General features: G+C 44.5%; 1 protein-coding gene across 1 annotated transcript in view; it reads right to left on the reverse strand.

Annotated features, from left to right (window-relative positions):
• Positions 1-18247, reverse strand: part of BICC1 (BicC family RNA binding protein 1) — a 90089-nt gene extending 71842 nt beyond the window's left edge. The window contains exon 1 of the mRNA XM_040071050.2: positions 18033-18247. Coding sequence (XP_039926984.1) covers positions 18033-18234 — 202 coding nt within the window. The 5' untranslated portion in view covers positions 18235-18247. The remainder of the gene's footprint in view (positions 1-18032) is intronic.
• Between the last annotated feature and the right edge of the window lie 2786 nt (positions 18248-21033).

Consider the following 21033-nt stretch of genomic DNA (forward strand, 5'->3'; position numbering starts at 1 on the left):
TAAAAATGCAATGGCACTGTTGCCACTTGACAGCCAAGATCTGGGATCTCAGGATTGTATTTCAGTGAGAAACAATCACCACCCCGGAGCACAGATTGGTCAATACCCCTTGGTGCCCACCTTTGGCTACTGTTTCCAGTAAACACCAGCTGGCAGTTCATTCTAAAAACAAAAATAAAGCATGCAACAAAGCCTTCTTCTAGTCCTAGGCAGATCCATTTAAGAAATATTGAAAAAAATTGCTTTAGGTTTGCATTCTGTCAAAATGTGTAATAAGAGTGGATGATGAACAATGAATAGCAGAGAAAAAGCCATCCAAATAAAAACCACACAGTTCATGTAAGAGGTGAACATGCTGTAACTCAGCCTCACTTTCTCTCTGCTGACTTTTTCAAGCCATGTAATTTTTCAACACCGAATTCCAATGCATGCAGGCAAGTATCACAATCACAGAAAAACCTGTGGTTTTCCAAGCCCTCCATTACTTCCTCAAAGTTTATCAAGCCCTCAGAAAAGAATTCTTTCACACTGGGTGAGATTTAGCTTTCTTGGAAGCTCTGCAAGTTAACTTGCAAGTTAAAAAAAAGAAGTAAACATATAATATATATGACAAACCCAAAATAATGTCTAATTCTTCTTCCTCTTAAAATTTAAGAAAAAAACCCTCCACAGAACAACCTCTGAAATTGTGTTGTCCTCAATATACTAAGCCTCTGACCTTTATTTCAGCGTTTTTAATCACACACAGCAGCTCAGGATCGAAAAACCCAGGTCAGTATTCCCACAGGCTTGCAAGAACTATGCAAAGCCTGGAATGATGCTGAATAAGCCACAAAGCCATCCAAGAAAAAAATAAAAACCAAGCTGTACCATCAGTTGAAAACTGAAAATTTAAGGCTAAGTATTTTACCCAAAATTGCCAACCCAACAATTATTTTCCTGAGAAAGGAAGGAAAGGATAGATCCTGGAGCCCTTGAACATTGCTTGCTACTGAGGAACAGAAAAGTTAAAAAAGCCATGACATACTTTGCTCTTTGCCATCCAGAAAGCTCTGCTTAAAAAAAAAAAAAAAAAAAAAAAAAAAAAAAAAAAAAAAAAAGGAACTTGTCCACAAAAGATTCCAAACATTCTTCTTCCATTACAATTATATAGATTTCAAGATGTTCCACAATGTGAACCAATGCTTTGTGCAGTGCAAAGCAGCCAACAGAAAAAATACATTCTTCCTGCAGTTAAAATGGATTAGCTTTAAAACCAAGCAGAAAAGGGACAAAAATCGAGGACTTGGTGCTGTAGTTCCTCTGCTGAATGTTTGGAAAATTCATGTTTCAGGAGTCTTTTAGCACAGTAAACAGCAGGAGAGTGCACTGGAAGAGGGAGAAGGTTAAACACTAAGTTAGACTGGTAGAGCCAGGGATCTAAAATCACAAATGTATTGAGAAAGGGTAAGAAAAGTCCCCATATAGTTCAGTTCTTTAAACTGAAGCTATGCTCAGCTCTGCTGTCACACAGCACACACAAACACCACCAGGGAAAATGGGCATTTCCAGTTCAGAACAACCCTCCCCACAGTGCAAGCGTCCACTCAGAATAAACTGCATTATGCCTCCTGCAGGAAAATGGCAAACACAGCCCTACCCACACATGATAAGTATTAGGCAAAGCCTCCTACTATTGACTTTATTTAACTGGGTCTTCCTAGAGTTGCAATTAATCCCTAGGAATTTTCCAAGTTCCTAAGTTTGCAGAGACTGTGGGTGATTTTTATACCAAGCCTGCTTTTGCAGATGAAAAAAAGTCCATATACTCAAAGAAATGCAAGCCCAAGATTCAAGCACCACCTCCTGATACTGAAATCCAGGTATTCTAAAAAACCATAAAATTATATATACATCTTATTTATGCTAAAGACAATACATATCATCAACAGCACTTAATCTTGAGTTCAAAAATAATACAGAGCTATCAACTGCATATAGTTTATCGCACAGATGCAATAGCACAAGCAGGGCCCATCAGATGCGGCTCCAATCTTCACAATTCACGCTGTTCTTGAGATAAACATGACAGTTTTGTGCTTCCTACTGTGCCAACGATGACTTTATCACTTAATTTATGCTTCTTCCTTCATGCTATATTTTTACTAGTGCTATCTCAACTATTTGAGCTGTTCCTTCAAAACAGAACTTGGCTATTGTTTGCCTTTTTTGGCACATTACTAAAAACAATGAGGCACTGCATACAATTAGCACTAATTAAGTGGTATGGAAACCAGCAGATTGTTCTGTAAGGACAAGCATTTAAGTTCATAAATTATTCTTGTGGAGGAAAGAACATTGTAGCAGCCTGAAATTACAGCCAAAGAAGCTCACTAGACTCTGAATGTCTCTGCCTATCTCAACCATGCATAATAAAAAAAACCAAAAAAACCCCAAACCATCTAGAATTAACAGAGGTGAAAGTCTGGAGGGTGCACTCCATTTTTGGAGTTCATGAGCCATTATTATTAAGACTGCCAAAAGAAGCAACGTTTCCTGTTTGCATTTTTTTCTTCTGTTTTGATTTTAGTTGAATTTGGGTGTTCTGTTATGGCTCAACTGGATTTCACCATAAAATACTTTTCAGCTCTTTAAGTTGCTACCCTGAAATCATGAGACTGCCTGGCTACCACAAACCCATAACCACAGCTAAACCCATCTGCAGAAATTGATACAAATCTTTTCTGGAACTTAATGAAAAATTCAAGGTGTCAGAAAAAACACTTGGTTTTAGAAAAGAAAAGCAAATAAATTTCTGTTGCCTAAGCTATCATTGTGAAAATGTTAACCAGCTCTCACTACGCCCACATTGAGCCCACTCGACCACAGATCAGAGAGGTTTCTCCAGAAAAGGAAACTATTCTTCCATTGCTGGAGAAATAGCACCAGGGAGCTGAGACAGCTCAAACACCAGTCCCCCAAGGTGTTCAGTCCACTTCAATCCTTGTATTGCAGTAATTAACCAGTTCCTGCCAGAAACATCCCGAACCAGTCTGTGTTTGAGCAAAAGGAGCTGCCCTGGGTTCCACCTGCAGCAGTAACCACCACTTAGAGAAGAACAAGTGTCATTAGAGCACATCAAAAAAAACAGAATTGGAAGTTATTTAACTTACCAGAAAAGGTGTTTCCCTCTTCTCCTCTACTTCTGTCCTTAAGAAAGCTGAGATACTCTCCCTTTAAATTCAGCAAGGTTTAACTCATGGACTACCTCAAAGGAGAAATGGACTTTGTATTTCTGAGCTAAAAGAAATGCAGCCCAAGAGTAGAATGTTTGAGAAGGCGACATCACAAGAGACCACAAAGATAATTATATGCTATAATTAGAGTAGAGAACCATGTTTTCACTTGTGCTGATGTTAAACCCTTTTACAGGATATAAAATTACTCAGACATAATTAAGAGCACATTCTTACACTGATTATTAAAATGGTAGAAGAAAGGTTAAATTACAATGAATTGCTAAATACTAAGGACTTTCAAGTGTTTCAGAATGAGAAGATTTCCATAAGTTTACCATTACCTTCACACTACCAGGTAAAATTGATCTACTTTAAAAATACGTGTATTCCCCCAATTATTTTTAATCATTTACAAGTAATTAATATGAGCCAATCCCTTACAAAGTGACTACTTAGCTGTATGCAAAACTACACTCCTAAAGTCTCTACTGTTACCCAGAAGATTGAGAAAATGCTTTTGTGGCTGTGGCTCTTCTCTTTAGAAAAATGCAAATCCATGCTGAGGGACACCTGACCAGCAGCTCCACACCACGGTCCTCCAGTTCACATCTTTAACATGGAAGTCAACAAAATGCACCCAAACATCAAATCAAGCATCTTGCTACATTGCAGTGAGGCAGGCCTGAAGAACAGGAGTAGCTGTTTTGGGACACACATCACACAGAAAGAACCCACCCTGGGTGGGTACAGAGCAAAGCATCTACACTCAAATGTAATGTTCACCAATGATCTCTACTCCATCTGAGAGAGCGGTCAGGAGAGGATGGAAAAGGGCTGTGCTCACCCAGCCCCTGCAGGCTCCCAGCTCTCCCTGCCTGCCCTTGGCCTGCTCTCACTCACACGAAGAGGAGCAGCCCCAAGTCTGGGTACCAGGTGCAGAGATGCTGAACGTGCTCCAAGCGATCTCGATCCATCACGCTGCTGGGAGGGTGCAGAACAGAGCTGGTGAGTGGTTCCTCCTCCTCCTCTCCCATAAAACACTACAAACAGAGAGAGAGGAAGAGAGGCTGAACAGAAGCACTGCTCCTCTCCCAACAGCGTGCCTGGCTGCCGTGCAGTGAATCCAGAGATCCTTCTCATGCACATCCAAAGCTACCGCACTTTAACAATCCCCTTAGGCACGTCTCCCTTCGCCTCTTGGGTCCTGACATCTCCCGCTTTGAAATTTCCTATCTGTCTGAGAAACTTGGCTCTGAGGCCCCCCACTCACCCTCTGTTCTGGCTAACCTGCAGGGGCAGTTGTGTCAATCTTTCCTTGAACTCAGCCACCGGTGCTCCCACGCCTGGCTCAACGCTGCAGCGGCCAGCCCCAAGCCACTGCTCCGCTTGCAGGATGAACATTCCTTGGACTCACGCAATGCAGAGAGCAGGAGCAGGGAAGAGAGACACCAAAAGCAGCCTCAGGCAGCACGGAGCCGCAGCACCAAGCTGACAGCACTTGATTCTTTAGCACGTTATTAAAACCAGTCTCAAACTCTCTGCTGGCTGTTGAAGCCTGGAGGGAAGGCAGTGCTAACAGAAGCTCTGCAGTGATACAGGAAAGACACCCAATGAAAAGATTCCTGCAAATACGCAACTGATACCCTCTAAGGAAAAAACTGTATTAGCATTTTACGTTTTAATTGATCTGTATTATATTCTCAACTCAAAACACCACTAACCTTCGGCTCTCTACATAAACAGAAAACATACTTCCAACAACATATAAACCAATTAAAAAAAAAACTTCAGTCAGATAAAATTAATCTGTTGTCTAAATTTGCATCTTTCAGGTGACAAATATCTAAAACTATATTTCAAATCCAGCAGAATAATCTTCTAGCACTCACTTCCCCCAAACATTTGAGAACACAGAATATAAAGTCTTGTATATGTTTAAATATACGCAAAACTTTGCAATATCCCACTTTTTTTTCCACAGCTTAAATGATTCCTCATGTCTCAACACTGGAATGACTTTTTTTATTTCTGCCAAGTCTCTGAATAATCTAAAGATGTCACTGAAGACCACTTAAAGTAAAAAACCTGAGTGCTGCTAAGCAACCAGAAAACATCATTACGTGTTCAATTGTTTAGTGGATTGAAAAATTTCACACATATTGAGAATCCATGTACTCTGCACTCTAATGACGGTAATGTCTTCCACACAGAGGAAGAAAAGAAAATTCTGCAGAATATGTTCATATTTCAAAAAGGAATTGCTTATAAAGAACTAAAGATTTGATCAAATTTATTCACTGTTTCTGCACATGGAACAGATTAGAAACAGATTCTCTCTTATCCACTATTTTATACACACTCCGGAAGCAAATTTACTAAGGAAAAACAGCACTTGTGTTTGTTTAACTAAAAAACTAAAGACATGGCAGGATTCTTTTCCACTATATAAAACAGTGTTTTAAAAATGTATTCCACATCCAGACTCTTTAAATCAATGCTATTTTAACTGCTTCAGCTGCATATAAACAAAGGCCATCTAATGTAATCTAATATTTCACCACTCTATAGCACTTCTCACCATGGATGTGCCTACACACCCAGAAAAAGGGAGACCAAGACTCATATTCCTTCAATGAAACTAAGGATTTCCATATCCCAGCAAGGGTGACATGCAAATGTATCCCTCATTTCAATTACACATCAATATAGATGCGTGTTTTTCCATATAAATGTAAGCATTACACACACAGAGATGTGGTTTTAAACACAGGTGATTTTAACCCCTTCCTGTTCAGCACATGGCTCATCTTTCACTCATCATGGCTCTGTACCACAGTGTAATGTTCTGCACAAGAACTCCCTCACAACAAAGCTCCTGGTTTAATTACACTGCATCCCAGTTTATACACCCTCAAGGAACACAATCTCCCCCCAGAGGTCATGGGGAATATCTTCTGAAGACATCAGTGTAACTAAACATAAAAATGTTTCACTGCATCACTTATAATGGACTTAGTATTTATTTTGGAATTATGGATTTCATTTTTTCCATCTCTCAAGATGCTTGGTTTTAAGTTACCAATCTTGTATATTCAACTGCCATAGATTTATTGCAGGCACAGACTGAACAGAGCCAGTCAAAACAGACATAATCAAAGCCTCCATTCACACAAAGTGATTGGCAGTAAGGTAAAAGGCACACTTAAAGGTTAAACCACTAATTCAGAGTGGTAACACAGATTTCCTAAACCAAAGTTTGCTCAAAATGTTAAAAAGAAAAAAAAATCGTCACCTGTATGTAGAATTAAAGAATGTTTTATAAACAAAAAGTAAGGGGTGAACTTTTGTTTATAAACAAAAAGGGGTGAACCACAGAACCTTAGCGTATCAAAACAATCCAAAAACTTAAAGCTTTATATAGCAAGGTAGAACAAGAGGTAAGGGCAGAAGCTGACACCCAGGCAGCTCCATCTGAACATGAGGAAGAACCTCCTCACTGTGCAGTGACGAGCACTGGGACAGACTGCCCAGAGAGGGTGTGGAGTCTCCTGTTGCCACATTCTGTTAGCCTTCTGAATGTTTACATTTTTGTAGTGGAGGCTTCTCACGGATTGCAACAAACTAAGTGATTGTTTTCGCATTCCTCTCTGAGGAGGGACAATTGATGGACTTCTAGGGTGACCAGTGGGATGGAGAGGCGTCGACCTCATTGTCCAATCCCTGGTCACTGTTCAGAATCTATATGAGCGAGGTCAAGTAAATAAACTTCTCTTCTTTTTGCTCCGAACTTAGCTGTGTGAGCATCACTCTTTTCATGTCCTCTAGCGACAGTCTCTCCCACTGGAGATATTCCAGACCCAGCTGGACACGTTTCCGTGCTCCAGGATGAACAGGGAGGCAGGACCAATGACCCCCTTGTGGTCCTTTCCTGTGTGAGGCTGGAACAGCAGATACACGTACATGCTCCAGAAAACAAAAGCAGCACTTCAGAACAACAGGACAAATCAGTGGTGTTACCAATTTCTTCCTCCAGTTATCTTTTAACATTGCTTCTTTCAGACCAGATTTACTTGGCTTAATACAATTTTCAGATATGTTGTACTAGGGCCCATTTAGCTTGGCTTGATTGTAAAAATGTTGCAAGTTCTCTTCACAAGGAAATCTAGCGTAATTCCTTTCCAAGACCCAAGTTTAAACAGATGAAGCCCATGATCTGAGCTGTTCCACGAGGAGCAGAATGGTATTTTGGGTTTGTCCTGCTTGTCATCCCATCACTAGTACAGACAATCATTCAAGCTTTTACACATACTTTGTGCCAAATAAGTGAGAAAACACACATCAATCTTTTTAAGTATATAATTTGAACATGCAGATATATTTCACTTGAATGATCTGGAATGAGGCTTCATTTTTTCTTTCCTTGGCACTCTTTAGTTTTTTGCCTTCAAAACCTCTGTAATATTTTAGCAGTCAGAGAAAAATCCTGTGCCATAACTCCTACAAATAGAAGTTAATTTTGCAAGTTAAAAAGCTGTAGACAAGGACTGAAAGACATAAAGTTATCAACCCATAGCTTCTTAACATGTTGGGCAGGCGCACAGGAAAACAAACAAACCAACCAACCACCCAGAAAAACTTTCCTATGAGATGAGGGAAAAGAAGTACCTATAAAACCCAGTTTAATAAATATTCTTCAGCATCTACACACTGCAAGCCTGACAATAACCACATAAGCACAATGACTGCTGCTTATTTTTCCTTGAAAACCACTCTTACGAACCCGATTCATTCACATAGTTTTAGGGGAAAATGGAACCAAGATTTTGCAAAGCCTCCCAGGCCTGGCCTGAAGAGAAGTTTAGTAAATGGAAAATGGATGGCTCATGCCTCACTTGCATCTACACATACTCCCAACAGGCAAAAAGCCAAAAGAGGAAAGGGGACTCACTATTTCATACATTAATATTTGAGAAAAAACTTCTCCATACAAGTTTATCAAGTTTTATAGATAAAGATTATTTTTCACAAGTTTCATTGCAACCTTTAGATGCCAAGCGAGTCCTGGAATTGCATCAGAATGGGGAATGCAGCTGCCTTGTGGCTGGCACCAGCTACACTGACCAGCTTCCTACCTCTGGGAAAAAGGCTCAGCAGTCAAATCAGATGCGGCAAAGAAAAGTTATTTTTTCAAAGTCTCAAAGCAGCAAACCAGAGAATATTCCTTCCAGCCCAGTAAAACTTCTATCAGGCTACATTTGAGCCCTTCTAGAAATGGTAACAGCTAAAACACTTAGCTGCATACAAAACTATCACTTATCGAGGGCTAACTTCATCTTCAAAACATCTTCAGATGGCAGATTTTGTGGGAGTCCTGGAAAGCATCTCCTCAAGCGACCAGTGTGCCCCAGAAGTTCACAGCCCCTAAAAGAATGAGCCAAGATCTCATCTTTAAAGTTCTAGGACATATCAACCTGGGCAATTAAAAAAAAACCCTCAGAAATAAAAAAGGCGCTTTCCTCCCTAACATTTACAAACTGTTGATCTCAAGATGCCAAATTCAAGACACAGCTGCTGGCAGCTGGCCATTTGGGATGCAGTCAGAATGACTGGAAATCTAATGCCTTTTAAATGCATCATCTGTTATTGACTTTCTCATCACAAGTGATACATTTATAAAGATATTTTTTAAAAACCTTTCACCTTCGAAGGGAAAGAAACCTAAAGAACAAGTTACCTCCTGCTTGTTACATGTGCAAGGAAGACACTTCCAGGAAGGACAAACTGAGCAACGTGTCCTTCTGTGGTTTACACAACAGGATCCAAGCCATAGCGATAACAGGACTGCGCTCCGATCCCAGCTGCGCTCCCGAGTCCTGTTTTCACAGCTTGCTCACACACCATCAGCCAGGACACCAAGCTCCGGAGGATGTGGTGTAACCCAGAGCACGGCGTCCTTGAACTGCACCACTGGAACCAGCAAGGCCACTGCAGCCCACGGCCAGCTCCCAGCCACTGAGCATCCGCTCGGTTTATCCCATCCCTGGGGAGAACCCTGACGGGGCCTCAGCAAAACCTCCAGCAGGTGAGAGGCACACAGAGCTCACCACAGCTACGTCCTTGTAGGACCAGCACTCCAAAAGCTGTCTGAAGGCAGCAAAGCAGCAGCGCTCACGTGCTGCCACAGCAGACCCGTGTCCCAGCTCACCCAGCCAGGCTGCAGGGACCCTCCAGCTGTGCTCCTGGGGGCCAAAGCACCCCAACACCACGGCCAAACACAGCCCCCAGCACCCCGGTGTGTGCGAGAACCAGGACCCGCCCCGGCAGCAGCTGCCTGACCCAGCCATCGTCTCGCCTTCCTGGGGACTGCAGGGATCTTCCTGGGGGCCAGCATAACCAAATCCTACCAGGAGTGCTGAAGATGAGGTCTATGGACCAGTTTTCCCAGCAGATGTTTCTCAGTGCCCTGAGGAAGGCAAATTGACCCCTAACACAACCACAATTTTATCAACTCTGGAGAACACTTCAAACTGCTGCTTTTAATACTGGTATCTGATCAAGGATTTACCTAAAAATGTATTTTTAGTCATCTTCAATACCTAACATTAATAAACACTGTGCTTAAATATTCCAGCCTAATCTCAGATTTAGTATTTTAACTCAACAACTGAAATTGTAGTTAAGAATCCTTTGATTCCTTTGCTGTCCAAAAGAGACAGCAGTGGTCTCACTTCAGCACTGAGCACTGCAGAAACTGGAAAGTCTCCAGATTTTAGGGATTATTTCCTTTCCAGAAAAAGGGTCATAAAATGACATTTTTTCTGATTGTTCTGTCATTAGGCACTACTGAGAAGACTCTGGCTGCATCTGCTCATATCCTCTGACACACACAATTCTTACAGTGTTCCCTTGCCTTCTCAAGATTAAAGCTAAACAACGCCAGATGTCTCAGCCTCTCCTCCTGTGTCCATCCTCCAGCCCCTCAGTAGCGTTGTGGCCCTTGGCTGGATCTGCTCCAGAATGCTGGTGTCTCTCTGCCACTGGGGAAAGCAGCACTCCTGATGTGTCCCACCAGCGCTGCACAGCGTGTCAGGCCAGGACCTGTGACAGCTTTCTCCCCTGCTGCAGCACCTCATGTCCGCTTTTGCCGAACTCCATGAAATTCCTTTGGGCCACTTCTTCAGCTTGCCAGGGTCCCTCTCAATAGCTGCCCTCCACCTTCACATTCATGAGTAATTTTTCCTTGCAAGCAAGGCAAAAGCCCAGCAAACCAGTTCCTGCCATCACCTCTCTAATCATCTGTCTGGAAGCTGCCACAAAAACCCTCCAGAAACCTCCTAAGGGTTTGTGTCCTGCCAGGCCCTTGCCCCAGCAGAGAACAGAGGGGGTTAAACTCCTCCACTGCAAACAGGAGCCTTCCTCCACTCCCTCCAGTTGTTTGAAGGCCTGGTGTGCTGCCTCTTCCCAATCAGGTGGTCTGCACCTGTAAGACCACCCAGCCCTCCTGACCCTGCACCCTCAGATGGCTGGTGGTGTGCCCAAAGGCAGAGCTCCCCCACATAAAAGGGCAGCACCTCCTCCTCATCATCCCACTCTGTGGGCCCTAAAGACGCTGCCACTGAAGGACTCCAGTCCCCAGAGCCATCCCATCACAGCTCTCCATCCTCAGGGAGATGACAACCCTGCAGTCCCAGCTGTCTGCCACCCCTGCACTGCCATCAGGCGTTTCAGGGTTCCCAACAAAGGATTTCCTGGAACAGCCCTGCAGGCACATGCCTATGGTGTGCCTTCCCTATTCCTGTACCCTGGTGCCTATTACTTCAGTAGAGCTGCAGAACAGCTAGGACAGAACAGTGCTGCTGCATGCTCCTGACCCTCTCCAAGAAACCTGTCTTGCCTCAGAAAAATTAAATGAAATTGCGCTACCAGGCAAGTGACTTATTCAGGCACTCGGTGCTTACAGTTATGTACTTGTTTCCAGCCCCCTATCCATCACACCCATCTTTTTCTGCAGAGACATCAAGAGATTTTCCACCCAATATCTGAAAATCACTTTCACACATGAGAGAACTTGATGATTACTCAGATTCCTTAGACTGCATTATCTAGTGAGATAACAGTCACTCAGGAGCGTTCCCTCAAAACATCAATAAAACTCTAACATGGAACTATTTATTCCAGTAAAGAGGATATCACCGTAGACATCTTTACATAAATCAGCCATAAAAGTCACTGAAACATGAAGAGTTCCTTTGTCTCATGCAATACTCGTACTGGTTTGAGCCAGAGACCAAAAAAAAAAAAAACAAACCCCAAGTAGTGATTAAAAGCTGAGGCCATGTTCAAAGAATGGCTTGAATTGCTTAAGTCAAAATTATTTTAGAAACTACCACTAATTAACAGGTAGCACCTTAAAGAAGGAACCCTTAAATCAAGTGCTTCTTCCTTCAGATAGCTTATTAGGTGTGTATACTTTCTGTAGCAGAACTCCAATCATACTAGTTTTTAAGCTCAAAGTTCATGAAAGTCACCACAGAGTCTTCGCAGCAAAGGCCACTACCGTAAAAATGTTTAAAACAAAGCTATTAGTTCTTCGACACAGAGGTTTGAAATTAAAGAAAACTAGCATGTTTCATTGTTTGAGAGGCATAAAGCCAAGAGCCTGAAATGAGTACTCAAAATAGGACATATTTTCCAGTGGAGGTAAAGATTACAATATAACCAACAGGAATGTGCAAGCCAGCAATACTTAACTCGGCAGCTCATGCCAAACCATGATAGTCCGTTGTACTACTCGAACGCTGAAACTTGAGAAAGTGGTATTATTACAATTGTTAATAGTGGAATGCAAGATCTACAAGGCACACAAATTCATTTCATGTATTTATTTTTTGTAGAAATAGACTATTCAGCACTTTGGGGATTTGAAAACCTGACAAAGAACTTGGATTCTTTTTTCCTGCTACATATAAGTTAAAAACCAAATGTAAATGCTATTAGGAAGGTTCCAATTTCCCCACAACTATGTCCTTCTATAGGTTATGCTGACACATTACGAGGAACAAAATATAATAAAAACCACCAACAGAAATCTCACAATTTAGTAGACAAACCCCACATTTTCCTCCTCTAGGAACAGCAACTGTGGTTAGGACCTACTAAAATAAAGAGTAGGATATTTCAGTAGGAATCTGGTCATAGACAAGCTATAGTCCACAACCCCTGGAGCTCCAAGAGGGACATGGGAACTGTAAACAGGAATATAAATCAACACTACTCTGAGTATTTTTAACTTCAGCTGCAAGCAAGGTACACTAATTATTTGAAAGACCACAGCGCACTTTTATTGTAAAGATTTCTGCCACCATCACAAAAGCGCAAAAAAAATCCAGGGGAACATCAGTAATTCCTGCTTAGCCATTTAAACATAAAACCCCCAAATAAATTTAACACAGAATTTGCCCACCCTGCACAGACACCGTTGTATGGGCATTACAATCGCCTGTTAAGCAGCCAACTTGCTCAAAACTCGTATCTTCAGGGTCCAGCCTCTAATAAAAACCATTGTTTGAAGCACTCAGCAGAAAGCCTGTGTTTCTCAGAATATCTCTATCTTCTTTGGCACATTCCAATAAAACTGCTTTTCTTCCCCCCCACTCCACTTTCCCCAAGCTTTGCCTGCCCCACGTACTGATTTATCATTCGCTGCAGATGAAACAAACTAGTGCAGAAGACAATGAAAAGTACTGAAGTAAACTTTCCAACGGTTATGCATTAAGTAGGGAAAATATACTTGTTTAAACACAAGTTTCACCTGATGGATCAGCAAACAAAAGCTGGTTATCATCCAGGCATCGGAAAGAGGCATTGCACTAAGTCCAATCAAGATCTGACAATGGTATCAGGGTGACCTTTAGGCAAAGGAATTAATTGATTTACAGTAAGTTTCACCTGAATTAAAACACGCAAAAAAGTTACCTAAATATTTGTGTCACCTCTCCCTAAGAAAAACAGGGCTTGTTCCAGCAGAAAGTTACTAGTTGAGCATTTTTAGCTCCCTGTGACAGCCAAGAGCACCAAAACAGGGAGAGTAGGGGGAGAGTACACCCAACACTGCAACGGCAGCAAGGACAGAGCTACACAAAGGCACCGCAGTGAGCTGCTTGGAAAGTACTTAGTCCTTACTGCCTGGAAAGTAATCAGTGATCCACCATCACTTTTAGAAATCGAGTCTACACTACATCAACTCAGACTGACACGATTCCTGTAATTCTGGCCTACTCCAGCTGACCTGTGACACAACCAGTATCAGCAGTACCAAAGCCAGTGCTATTTTCCAAGGTGCCCACCTGGTAGCAACACAACCTGCTGTATAAGATGAGCTTGAGGGTAAATTGGGTTTCTGCGCTGCTGAGTGCTCTTCAGAGTTTCCTGGGCATGTAGGTCTGTGTTTCTTTATCAATAGTCAGGCAAATGCTGAATTACCTCATAAGTGGAAAAAAAATCCCAACAGAACCAATAAAAACATGGAACAAAAAAAAGCCACCACCCATAAAGTTTTAGATCCCTAATTAAAATTACCCTGAGGAGTCTTCAAAATGAAAGATGATGCAGAAAAGAAAAAAAACCCAAAAAAACAAACAACCCCAAAAAACCGAAAAGCATAATGAAGAAAACCAGAATTTTAACAAGCAGTTTTGTTCTTTAATGAAAGAGCCATATGTAATACGGGCCCACACACCACTGCTAGATTTAGACTCTTATTAAAAACAGCATGGATTTGTTTTCTTAGCAAGCTCCTATCGTGTGATACTGCATTATAAAGTCACAAAGTATTTAACTGTGAATGCTTAAACCACAAATATCACATAAAAAACACTACCTCTACTAAAGAGCATGACAACGAAAAAGGATTATTTGAAATGCAAGATTGGCATAACGTTTTGTAACCAAGAATGAGACACACCACACAAGTAAAAAAAGGTGTTGCTTTCTTTGGTTTGGGTTTTTTTTAATGTTCATGACCAACTTGTCTAAGCCTACTGATTGCTGCAACGTCAGCTGATAGATTATACTTTTTGGACAGCTTTCCTAAGTTTACAGTTCTGCATCTTTACAATAATGCCCAGCTCCTATGGTAACAGGCACTCAAAACACTCACTAAGTAAATCATCCCACAATACCAAGTCACCTGAGCATTTACCAGAATTAGTGCAGAGCAGCTGTAATTAATTGGGCTACAAGGAAATACCATCTTCTGCCACTGCTGGAAAGAACAGCTGATCTGTTTTACTCATATTGGCCTCCTAGAAAGAAAAAATATTCTAGAAGTATATGTCCACCAACAAACTGATGAAGACATGAGGTGTAAGAGAGCCTACACCCCACTGTAAAGACTGAGATTTGTTTGTGGGACACGATCCCAGCCATCTATGTGCGAGTAATAAAGACTCACACAAAGAAGGTGGACACAAGGAAAAAATGGTTCTTACTTGCAAGGGGTTTTGCAACTTCTGATATCCCAAACAGAACCAGTCAGGAAATACCAATTCAATTATCTTAAAGCAAGGGTAGGAAAAAAAAAAAAAAAGGTAGCAGAAGCATCCTCAAATCTATCAAAATTTTCTGACCCCTCAAGTTAGATTTGATTTATGCTTCAGATACAACTGGTAGCAAGCTACCTGCACCTCCTCTTTTTTTTTGAAAGAGCTATGGCGCTCTTGCTACAGCACCCCCTGCAGTTACTCTGTACCTCACAGGAAGGTGCCCAAGTCCCCCCAAGAGCTCCAGACTCTGCTATTCCCAGGTGAGCTTGCTGGGATCAGCCCCAGCCCCCAGGAAACTGCCTACAAACCATCAGCTGTGGGAAAGATGAAAGCAACCACAGCAGCAACGCATTTCAAACTCAGCAACACAAAAATTAACAGAAGCACTGAGCTGAACCCGGAGCTGCTGCCTATTCTTTCTCCCAGATAGTTCTTCTTGCCTTTCACAATTAGTACAGTAAACAACAGATGTTGATGAGGAAAAAAAAAAAAAAAAAAAGCACCCCTAAGCAAGAATGAGAACATTTCCTGATAAGTTCCTTCAACAGATGCTCTTTCAAACTTGGCTTTAAAGACAAGTGAACTAAAAATGATAAACAAGTCTCGCTCTTCCATAATATAAGAAAGGTGTGGTGATCACTAGAAGATATTCTAAGTTTCTTAATAATGTAAAAATTAACTTTCCCAAAGGTAAGCAAGTTACCTAGTAGCTGGTAAAACCAAAAGAGGAGCCTTTAAGCATATAATATGAACAATAAGCTGCATTTACACCAGCCCAAATTTAAAACAAACAAACAACCAACATTAAAAATTGACTAACTTCTGGAAATAAGAAATCTGCTCATCATCGCTTGAAGAGATGTTTCTCTTCCATGATGCAATTTCTGCACATTTTAAGAGCTTCCATGGAAGGATCTGTTATTAGAAACCATAGGGAACACAACATCTAACAGAAGTTTGTTCCTGGAGATAGTTCACGCTGCTTTCCTTTCCTACTAGGGAAGTCAAAGCTTCCACTCCCAAAAGACAGACACAAACAAAAGGTGAGGAGGGTGGGAGAAGATAAAAAGTAAAATCAAGTTTGGCTTGTAAACAGCAGCATAACTAACTCTGAATTTCTGGACACCAGTTACAGATCTGGCTCCACGAAGCTTTCCCTGACAGAGCTGCTTGGTGCTTGAGGTTCCTGTGGGTCAAGAGATGAGACAAATACTCGTAAAGCACGGAGAGGAAACTGAGAGGATATTGACAGAAAGTGACAATGTTTAACAAACAGTTCAGTTTTCTCACAGAAAGAGCTACTATGTTTGCCACTTGTTTCCTAATAAGCAGTTTTTCATAAAGAGTAAGCCAGACAGTTCAGATTTTCATATAAAGCCACTTTTTTCCCAAGTCTAACAAACTTTCCAGCACAACAAGGATAACTCTGATACAAACCCTCCTCAAACCATCACCTGAAGAATATGTATTCTAGACAGGGCATACAGGAACCTCACAGGCAGTATTCTGCTTGCATTTACTCACTACGCTCTATCATCCATATACTTTTTACTACTTTAATCTTCTTATAAAGATAAGACAAAATTTGAAAAAGGAGTAAAGATAAATCTTACATTTTGACGCTGGCTGCTACTGGGTCACACAAGCTATAGAGTATCTGTTTTCTGCTTGGGAGCTTTGTTTACCCCTTCCTGCTTACTACCTCAGGCAGTAGAAGAAAGGACTATGTGAGGGATGAGATAATGGAAATTTATTTGGCCATTAGAGGAAAAAGTGAAGGCAACCTTCATCTTCTTGCAGAACTCTAACTTTTGACCCTTCTTTACCACTTCTTACACAGAAATACCCGTGTGGTTTTGGTTTTCAGACACTTTCAATGAGGACATCTTTATAAATAGTCGCTGCTGCTCCATTTCTTTAAATGCCTTTCTCTTTACTGCATTACATAATGAGATTTTTTCTCCTAGCACTAAAACATTAACTGATTAAAGATTAACTCACCCCCAGGAGAGAGCATCTCAATTAAGAAAATTCCAATCATTGTAGTCACCAAGTCAAACCGCAGCTCTTCAGCGACCAACCCGGCTTACCAGCTCGCGTTCCCCCGCTCGCTCCCACATCCTCCCTTCCCCTGCCGCAGGGAGGAAGGCGGCTGCCCTGACAGGGGATGCTCATGGGTGTCGGGAGCACCTAAAGCTTCCTTCCAGTAAGCGACTGAAACGCCTTCCTTGCGACACGCCAGCTGAAACATTTGTCAAGGGTTTGTTTGTTCTGAAAACGTACACAAATGCGTGAGTTACCATGTCAGTGTAACATCAAATGTTTACTAAACAGTAGCTCCGAAGGAAAAAAGCGCCCTCTCGAAACCACCGCCGTGTCTTCGTGTTGATCCAGACGCGCCTTGAGATTTGACACGGTAAGGCCTGAAACTCACCTCGGTTCTCACGGGCTCCTCAGACCAGACAGCCGGGAACACCCCGGGGGAATTACCCCGCTCAGCAGCATCCTCAACCGGTCCAAACCTACTCATGTGCTCTTTAGCAACAAAACCAGCAATTACTACTCCTGTTTTGTCAAAAGCTGTCTACGTTAACTTCCACTGAGAGCAGATAATTCAAAACATACTGAGATAAAATATGTAGCCTCAAGGAAAGAAAGAAAGAACGAACTTCAAAAACAACCCCAGAAAGCGGAGCCAAAGGCCGAGCCGATCCCACGGCAGCGGCGGCCGCTGTCAGCCCTGCGGAGCCGTCCCCGCTGCTCCGGCCGGGGCGCCCGGCTCCAGCGGCTGCCAGCCTGTTCCTCGAAAGCCCGCACCGCCCTGCCCGAGCGGGATGTCCCGCTCTCACAGACGGAATTCGGAGGAGCGGGGACCCTCGGAGCCGCAGCGCCGCGGAGCGGGACGAGCCCCGGCAGGGCTGGGCACCGGCACCACCCGCGACGCCGGGGCCGGCCCAGCCCCGAGCCGCATCTGCACACCCGGGCTACGGGGCCGGGGCTCGGCTCCGCTCCGGGGACACGAGGAGCCGGCAGAGCCGGAGCAGCCGAGAGGCCACGGCAGCGCCCGCAGCCGGGACCGGCCCACCGGGCTCCCGCCGACCCAGGCCCGCGTCCAGCGCCCGGGAAAGGGGCTGACAGGACGGGACTCCCGTTCCGGAGGGGAAGCGGGAGCCGGGACGAGGCACGGCGGGGCCCGGGGCCCCCTCTCGCCCCTCCCGGCCGCCGCCACCGCCCCGCGCCCCTCGGGCACCGCCGCCGCTCCCGCCCTCACCTTGGAGCATGGCCTCCAGTTTCTTCCTGTCCACCCGGAATCGCTCCTCGCCCCACTCGGGGCCGTGCAGGGGCCGCGGCGGCCCGGCCGAGTCCTCCTCGGAGCCGGGCGCGGGCGAGTCGGCGCTGCGCTCGCTGTTGGAGCCCGGGTCGGAGAGCGGCTGGGGCAGGTACCCGCTCAGCGGGTCGCACTGCGCCGCCATGGCGCTGCCCGGCGGCCGCCGCCCCGGGCCCCACTCGGCCGCCTCCCCGCGGGACGCTATCTGCCCCCACAGCCGCCCGGCCGGCGCATCCCAGCCGCCGCCGCACCGAGCCCCGGCGCCGCCCGCCTCCGCCCGCGGCTCCCCGCCGAGTGAGCGCGGCCCCGGCCCGGCGGCGTCCGCGGCTCGGCGGCGCCCCCAGCCCGCCCGCAGCCCGCACAGCATCCCCACCTCCATTGGGCCGCCGCCCGCCGGGGAGGGGCCGGGGATATCCCCGGCGGGAGGGGGCAGCGCCGCGGCCCCGGAGGAGGGCGGGGAGGGCGGGGGAGGAGAGGGGAGATGCCACCGCCCACAGCGGCACCGCCCCCGCCTCGGGCCGCTGGGCCGGGGTCTCTGCCGGCCGGGATCACCCTGCCGGCCGGCCGGGATCCCGCCGCCCCCGGCGACCCCCGACCCTGCACAGGACAGGCGGGCGGCGGCCCTGAGTTACACCGTGCCCGGAGCCGATCCCGAATCGCCGGTGTGGGCGGCACGGGCCGGCCCGGCTTTGCAGCCTGTCCCGCGGTCGGTGCCTGGCTGGCACATCCTCCCGCAGGGAGGGCCCTGGCTCCCCGCTCCCGGGACGTTTCGCTCGCTGCACGGAGCCTGGTGACGGAGAAGAGCCTTGCGCTGCACCGCAAGAGGCTGCGTTACACGTCCCTCGCCTTCCGGCAGAAGGGTGTTTATCCACGCACAGAATCGCAGCTGGATGTACACCGGCACAGTTCGTACTCTGCCAACAGTCTGAGCCCAGAAGCACGCAGAGGTGTAGAGGAAACATCAGCACGAGCTGCCACACTGCTCTGGTGGCAGCGGTGGCGCTTCGCTGTTCCCGCAGCCAGACACTGTCCAGGGGGCCCATCGCTGCCCAAGTGTGACTGTCCAAATCACCTGGACAAAGAGCGAAGCACGGACACCTCACTTTCTCTGGGTCTGGCTTGTTTCTACTGAATCAGAGAAATCCTTTCTGACAAAAAAAACTTACATACCACGCACTCCAACAAAAGCTTTCGGTTTCAGTTAATCCCTGTATCCTGCTGTTTTCCAGTCTGCTAGACAGAGGATGACCCAGCAGCATTGGGTCTGGAATCCCACAAGCTGTCCTACACTGCAGACACTTGTCTTCTCCAGAGCTGCAGCATCCATGCATTTATGGTGGCCAAACCAGGTTACTGGATGCGCTCTGGAAGCCAATACAAAAATTACAGCTGATGTTATGGTGAACTCACCTCGTTGACAACATTAGCCTGAAGGTGCTAACATTTGTGAGGAGATTTGCTAGTACTCCAGGGAGATGGGACCTGCACTGTGCCCAGTCTCAACATGCACTCATTTTTACAGTTCCAGTTTGGGCTTACCGAGTCTTCACATATTTCCCACTTAGTCCCACGGCAGTAGGAATTCTGCAACACCCACGACTCCAGTTGTGCATTACATGCATGGGGTGAGGCATTCTCAGCCTCTGTGGATGGCAGCCAGCAGCTTGCAGGCAACACACTGCTCTCAAGATCCTCTGGTACTTCCCACGGCCCCAGGAAATAAAGAGTCTAAAGTCAAAACCACTAAAACAAAATATGAATGTAGCTCTTGAAAACAGTGCAATCTCCCTTTCTGTTAACATTTTCTTGTAGCATGATTTCACAATAGGTGTGAGGGGCCATCTCAGGAAAGACTGAAAGTCTTTTTCTTCCCAGCTGAGAAGTTTACAGTCATTAAGCACTATTTTTTTTTTTTTTTTAAGTAGATGAGAAAGTGGACATTGTCCTTATCAAAACAACTTGAAATGGACTGAAGTGTGCTGCCTTGCCCCAGCCCAACACCGGCTGAAGTTGTGTGTCTTCTAGATGCCAGGACCTGTGAGCTGCACCATTCAAACATTCACAAGTTATGGGTGTTGACAGCACCAGTTACAATCCACAACAGCTACAGGTGCTTACCTCCTCTAAGCAAAACAATTTGGGTCTTTTGCACACATAAATTAGTGAGATTTACAGAGATTCTCAGTGTAGGAAGTCCAGGAGGTTCCTTTCCTTGTGTTTTATCAGTTCCTGCAATGCAGCCACAGAAACCTTTCTCATCAGTAGGTTGAACCCAGAAGTGATCTTTTTTTCAGTAGCCATAAAAAGAATATAATCAATCAAAGACCTCTTAAAAATAATTTTGTCCACAGTTTAGTTTTTATTCACTGAAAAAAACCCCTTTCTCCATGTGCTTTTAGATTAAAAAATAAGAATTAAACTCTTTCCTTTCCTATTGAAATCCATATAAATGCTTTTAAAAGTATACAATGATTGGGCATTATTATTGGTAGTTAAATTCAATACCCTACCACTTCAATTGAATAAATGGCATTTTATTTTCCTAGGATATTGCAGGGGAAGAATAAAATGCGTTTAACGCAGAAAACTTGAACTAAGTAGAAGAACACATTTTTAATGGCTACATAATATCACATGTGGATAAAATTGGGGAAATGGGTGGAAGCTGGCACGCACAAGATGAAATGGCTAGAAAGAACATGGGCTGAAGTTGACTTTGGCTTATGTAATTTATGTTGGCCATTTTTTCTGGGGCCATGTCTTGGTTTTGAAAAGACAGGTGTCTGCTAAGGAGAGGCAGGCCTCTCTAGGAAATGAGGAATTTGAATCCTTCCCTCCGTGTTATTATAATTTGGAAGATTAAAAAATAAAACTTTTCAGTCAGAGCTATGGGGAAAAGGAATAACAGTCCTTTACTAGTAAATATAACAGGACAGACAAAAAA

The sequence above is a fragment of the Hirundo rustica genome, chromosome 8, assembly GCF_015227805.2.
Source record: "Hirundo rustica isolate bHirRus1 chromosome 8, bHirRus1.pri.v3, whole genome shotgun sequence".
Taxonomy (NCBI): domain Eukaryota; kingdom Metazoa; phylum Chordata; class Aves; order Passeriformes; family Hirundinidae; genus Hirundo; species Hirundo rustica.